The sequence below is a fragment of the Vollenhovia emeryi genome, unplaced genomic scaffold (genome assembly GCF_000949405.1).
Source record: "Vollenhovia emeryi isolate VEMERY1.0 unplaced genomic scaffold, V.emery_V1.0 DF939260.1, whole genome shotgun sequence".
Lineage (NCBI taxonomy): Eukaryota > Metazoa > Arthropoda > Insecta > Hymenoptera > Formicidae > Vollenhovia > Vollenhovia emeryi.
The window spans coordinates 1-6,935 of NW_011967106.1; the positions used below are offsets into that span (position 1 = coordinate 1).

At 29.1% G+C, this 6,935-nt stretch overlaps 1 protein-coding gene across 1 annotated transcript; it reads right to left on the reverse strand.

The window, feature by feature from the left end:
• Positions 1-1,652: 1,652 nt before the first annotated feature.
• On the reverse strand, positions 1,653-4,815 carry LOC105559666. Its single transcript, XM_012008151.1, has 9 exons — positions 4,696-4,815; positions 4,424-4,543; positions 4,184-4,301; positions 3,692-3,950; positions 3,411-3,527; positions 3,260-3,350; positions 2,127-2,272; positions 1,825-1,957; positions 1,653-1,746 (listed from the first exon to the last, which is right to left on the reverse strand). The coding sequence occupies exons 2-9, from the start codon at positions 4,466-4,468 to the stop codon at positions 1,696-1,698; spliced, it is 960 nt and encodes a 319-aa protein (XP_011863541.1). The 5' UTR covers positions 4,469-4,543; positions 4,696-4,815; the 3' UTR covers positions 1,653-1,695.
• Between the last annotated feature and the right edge of the window lie 2,120 nt (positions 4,816-6,935).

Genomic DNA, 6,935 nt, shown 5'->3' on the forward strand with positions numbered 1-6,935 from the left:
TATGTATACAAAAAGTTTTAGTACATTACATGTACACATATTTTAAATAACAAATTGTCTGGGTATAATGCACGCTTTGTGATATTTTATTTTAATATAAAAAACAAATTGCATAATACAAATAATGCAGATAATACAGATTGAATTAAATTATTTGACAGTGAAGAAAATTGTCATGTAATAATAGCTCTTATATATTAATATTACTATATCCTTTTATTACCTGAAATATAATACCTGTTAATAGAATAGCAGAAAGGAAAATAAATTGAAATCGAGTAAATTTGGATTGCTGATAGGGCCATAAACCGATAGCAAGCAGTAAAACTTTATTGAGATTGTAATATCGTGTTTCTAGTTGTACCATGTCTCTGCGAGTTTCTAAGTATTACTGAGAAGACTAAATACATCTACGACATTATGTTCCCCTCTCTTTTTTCACTGGTCGATCGAATATTTCACTTCTTATTTCTTTTGATATAAATTTTGACGCAAATTTCATATTTTATGCTTGATTGTGTAAGTTGGCTATAAGATAATCTAAATGCTTTTAATTCAATCAATTTCTCAACAATTGCAGGTAGTTATATTATCGATTTATGACTAAAGAAAGTAACAGATATGTTTTTCTCATAAAATTAAGTTGCTCTGAAAAAAACACGTAGATGTATTTTTCCCTTCTCAGTATTGAAACTTTATTTCAGTGCACTCACTCACAGGATACACTTAGCGCTCGAGAGGGTTTCTCACAATCTGTTTTATTTTTTCAATGCTAGATTTAACAGGATTGTTCATAATATAGAAATAATTTCAATAAAACAATACATTTATTTAATGCATTGCTTTTGTACATAGAATTAGTTGTAGTAAATGTAGAATCTAGTTGTAATATACATCGTAAAATTAGTTTAATAGATCGTGATTGCACACATACATTTTGTTCTTTAATATCGTTTAGATTAAATTAGTTTAATGTAACTCATAATATAATATTAATTAGAAGCTTAGAAATAAAATTAACTCATAATTAAATAGAAAAATTAATGTAATTTAAGGTGGCTATATCTTACCTGAGGAAAAGACACATGCATACATACCGGCTAGAGAACACTGCTTGCCGAAACTTTGAAGTACATTCCGTGAAGTCAGTCAATTTGTCGATCGTTTGTTCGTTAAAAGAAATCCTATTCGCCCTATATTTCAATACAATCCTTTAAGCTTTTTCGCGTAGTTTTTGTTTCCATTAGCTTTTTGCCACCGAAAGAGACTTATCAATACTCTCCTCCAAATAACATTTTTTTAATTTAAATTAGCGATCGACGCGATTCATATCTTTAATAAATGTTAACTACTTACGTGTCAGCTATCCCATAGTCTATAATTAGGAATAATATTAAATCCAATATCTTAGTAACGCATTGAGTATGGAAACAATTTTATTTTACGACAATATAAAGTATTTAGATATATTCTGCTTACATTTAAATTATAACTAATACAATAATCACTTTTAATATAATTTGCAATAACTTGTGATAGCAATACCTTGATTTAAACAATTTTAATGCTTTTCTTTTAGCAGGAAAATATCTCTTTGCACTATATGATAAAAAAAATTAATGTATTTTCTAAGAGAATATTGTGTTATATACCTCTTCATTAACTATATCTCCATCATGAGTACAATTAATTTCATCAGTGTGCAGAATGTATGAGAGTAAAATAAGATACCGAGGCCTTCACTAGCTATAGTTATAAACATACTGTTTTATTATATTATAGTTATGTATAAACTACTGTTCTTTAATATTTTTCAAATATTACCGTGGCAAAACCTTCCATCGATGCATCAAATACTCCACCAATATTTAAAGAAAATTCTTTAGTTCTTCTTTGCAACAGAAACAGTATCATTCTTTGTACATGTAAAGGGGTTTTATACCATTGAACATTGTACCTAAGGATTGAATATAGATATCGCTAACTTAATAGAAAATATTTTATTAGTTAATTTCAGCATGTATATAATGATATAATATACAATATATCAATTTATTGCATCTGTTGTTCTAATCACTGAAGAAAGAATGTTCATATATTATTTTTCATAAAAATGTTTCTCTTACGCAGTAATGAACACGTTATTATTGTGGTCAATTGTACTTTGTCCGATATAGTTAGCTATAAACATGTATATAATGCTTACAGAAGCATACACAAATGACACTAAAAAATCTCCAACATTATTTGTAGATGATGCTATCTGGAATAGCTAAGAAATTTCAGAGAAATTATCAGTTTTCTGCATATATGCATAATAAATATCAATGTATGAAAAATATACAAGTATTCTTCATTCACATAACATAAAATTGTACAAACAATTTCTAGTAATTGTCACAGAAATGGATAATTGTTATAGATCGTTAATTACACATAAATATTAATATGTTATTATATAAATACATGAGAGTTGTTTCCAGATTATGTGTGTAGATTTATAATAACCCTTAATAAAAGTACCACAACAAAAATTTGATAAATTGGCATAAATGATAAGTAACATGAGTTTCATAACAATATAAATATTTCTTTCCCCCCCCCCCCCCACGCATCTACAGATACATACAGAGTGTCTGACGCAAGAGTACCCTTACAAAAATGGTAGTAGATTGAGTTAGATTTAAGTCATGTACCATTTTACAAAATTCGCAATAATTGTCGAATAATTTATTGAAATGTCTGAGCGAATAAGCGCGTGGAAAGCGGTAAGCCGAGATCGGAAGGCATGCGAGGCGGGTACGAGCGACAAATTACTCTCTGTTTTTTTATCCGGAACGGAGTTACGTCGCGCGTTGTTCCACCTTTCGTTCACTGTTGCTAGGAGGATCGGGTCTACAAAGCAATCTGACATGTCTTCCGAGCCCGGCCTACCGCTCTCTACGCGCTCATTCGGTCAGACGTTTCAATAAATTATTTTATAATTATTGCAAATTTTATAAAATGATACATGACTTTTCTTCTTTGCATGACCCAATCTAGCACCATTTTTCGTTGGAGTACTCTTGTGTCAAACACCCTGTATGTACAGTATCACATTCATCATTTATTGGTTTTATATTAAAAATTGGTTATTGATTTGTCTATCAATACTATGGTATTGACTTATCACTTATTATATATTTATAGAATTATTATAAATATATTATAGAATTTTAATGCAACTCTCAAACATTAATACACAAAACCGAAAACTTACTTGAAACAGACTGAGGCTAAAGCAAGCTACCACACATCCCGTAAAACAACATATCATGATTTCGAATGTAGACAGTAAATGTTTGGATAATCTTCAAACACAAAAAATATTAATAATATATTGCACGAATATTATTGAAGAAAATACACACTTCATAGCTTGACGATGAATGTCCACGGCACAAATTATACCCTCAGTCATCGAAATTTCATTTTTTAACGAAATATTTTGTAGAATATTGATAGTTATTGCATGTTCTATACGATAGCTATAAATGTTTGTGTTTTGATTACAAAGCAACTTACAATAGTTCTTTCTGTTACAAAGCTCGATGCAAACTTTTTTAAATATAAAATATTGCATAAAGATAAGAAACTTTATATAATAGTTTAAATTCTTATGCTTACATTCCTCTATTATCCACATTCGTACCTAGCAATTCTAAACATTCCACAGGTATGCTCAATGTATGTGATGAGCATTGTACCTATCGCCACCATTACAAGTGCCCCGACGCATATTACTGCATTGGTGTGCAACAAAATCAAATAAAAATACTTTTTCTGATCAATAAAATATTCCGTAATAAATATATAACACGGTTCAGACGCATTCATACGTAAATTGACGTTAGCTATATTAAGCCAAATTTGCAATAGAACTACACAAGATATTGCGCATATTCCAAATGCTAAAGGGTAATAAAAATATAGTTATTTGTCTGTTTTATTTGATTATTAAACAATTGCTATTTATTGCAAATGCAAATTACATATTGCAATCACGTAACAACCTTTAATAGGCCCACAAAAAAATTTATGTAATTGAAAATTATAATATAGACCAAAATTGATTTTTATTGAGAATATAATATGATTATATTATCAATATAATATTATATAAAATTATTAAATATTATCTTACCCGTAAGTACAATCGTGTACCGTTTTGCGATACAACTATACTTTTCTACAATGGCAATTTCATTTTTGTCCTTTAATTTGTTATGTATACGTTGAAGCTCCGTTAGTAAATTTTTGACCTATCAGTTTATAAATTTTCTATACTATCTTTGTATACACGGAAAAAAGTAATTTTTATATAAAAATTTATTTCATCGACAGATTAATCCTGTGTGACGAATATTGTGTAAAATTAACTTACAACTTCGATATTAAGACAGAAAGTGTTATACTGTATTATGAACATTAAAACGAGAAACACGGAAGACAGAACTTTGGTAACAAGATTTGAAGTACATTTTAATGTTATTAATGGTGTTAACTAAAAATAAAAATAGGTTCGTATAATAATAAGGTGATTATTAGTAACAATACCATGTATTACAAAAATTTAATTGCACAATTGTCATTACTCAAAAGATTCGCATAAGTTAATTTATCCTGTAATAATGTTACTATAATCTGTACATTTACCTGAAATATAATACCCGTCGACAGAATAACATAAGAGACAATGAGCTGAAATCGACTAAATTTAGATTGTTGGTAAGGCCATAAGCCGACACCAAGTAACAAGATTCTATTGAGATTACAATATTGAACTAGACGTGTCATCTCTGTAAGCTCCAAAATATTACTGTACATACATTTAGTAGCCGAATGCATTCAGCCCCTCTTTTTCCGATGGTTGATTAAATATGCCATATCCTTTTATTCTAAATGCGACCAAAATTCCAGCTTTCATAATAATACAGATAAGAGTTTAAACGTTTGCTATAAGATTAATTGCGGTAATTTCGATCACTTTTATAGTAAATATTTATGCCATCGATTTAATGATTAAGGCAATTGGACAGATGTATTTTTTCTCATGATATTGAGCTACTTACGTAAAAAACACGCAGGCGCACTTCCTTTTTTTCTGCGCCGAAACTTCATTATAGTGCACGCATTCATAAGAAGCATTTGGTTTTCGAGAGAAACGTCTTTTAACTTTTATTTATTCGACACCAAACCTATCTAGAAATGCTGATAAAAATAAGTTCACCAAATAAGTATGTGTTTTTAATTTATATTAGTACTGTTTACAAATTATTTTCAACAAATATTAAACGTAAATGTGTTCACTATTTGTCCATAATTATATCACATTTTCTACTGGCAATATTCTTTTCTTATTACTTTTCAACACATACATATGTGATTTATTAACAAAAATATATAATTAACACTATACACTTAAACATTTACATAAATATTAGTACAAAATAAATGAAGTAAGGATAATGCTATGTATTAGTAAAAACAAATTGCGTAGAGGAAATAATGTTCGTGTTTATTTTATATGTTTATGTATATAGTATAAACCCGAGTCCAGTATATCGTCCCGGAATAGGTCACAATTATTCTATTCTGTTTTCATGTGTGCCTTGGCATCGGTTTAAAGCTCCAATTTGAGGCCCAGATGAGTAAAAAATTGTGTTTATATACCTTATTCTAACACTTAAAGAGAATGTAATAAAATATTTCACTCTCTTTGAAACCTCTTAGACCGAAGAGGATCTAATGAACCTCAGTTGATTACACTCGCATTGTCCTCTTCACTGATAAAAAGAAAATAACAACTATTTTCAAGCCTTAACGAAGTCAAAATTTCACTATACTTTCTCCGACACAAAGACCGTATTGCTCCCAATTCAAAAATTATACGAGGCTAAACCGAGGCTAAAATATTCGACTCGGGAACTCTAATTAGTATAATAATTGATATTAATACATTGGAAAAACGATGAGTAATGATATTTTATTAAAAATATTAAAGTATTAATACTTGAAGAAAATATTAATTTACATTACATGTTCAAAGAATATATCTATTTATTTTGCTAAGCTTACATACATTCGTTTGTTTGACTATGTCCTCACCATGTTATTATATTTGTATGTATTTCACTCTCTACCTCGTAGAAGATATGACAGTAAAATACGATATTGAAGTCTTCAGTAGCTGCAGTAATAAATATACTTTATATTGTTTCAATATATGTATATTAAAATATTTTAGAAAATATTACCATGGCGAAATTTTCTATAGATGCATCCAATAATCCACAGACATTTAAAGTAAATTCTTTGGATCCTCTTTGCAATAAGAACAGTATCATTTTTTGTATATGTAACGGAGTTCTGTACCACTGAACGTTGTATCTACGAGTAAAATATATGTTGATAGTGGATTACAAATTTAAAATAAGAACTTTTCATTAATTCTTTAGGTAATTATTTAGATTAGGACACCCATCTCCAATAACCTTGGGCTTGACATATATTATAGAGGTCACCCTCCTGAGTGACCTGCAAAAGATTTTAACCTGCGGACGTTGTGTGTTAAAAAGTTATTAAAAAAACAATGTTGACCAATTATATGTATTTTTCAGGCACAAATATTAAAAATTTTGAAAAATGTTTTAAACAAAGTTGTAGATCTCTTTAAAATATACATTTTATGTCCTATTCATTTTTACTATACGAGTAACAGTTTTCAATAAAAATGATGGATTCTAAATCTTATATCTGTCCTCTCATCTAAGCATGTGCTTTGTAGTACATATACGATTCCATATGGATTTGCGACTTTTCACGTGAAGCGAGATCCACTCCACACCTCGGACATAGTTTGGGTTAAGTTATATCTTAACAAAGTTGGGCCCCCC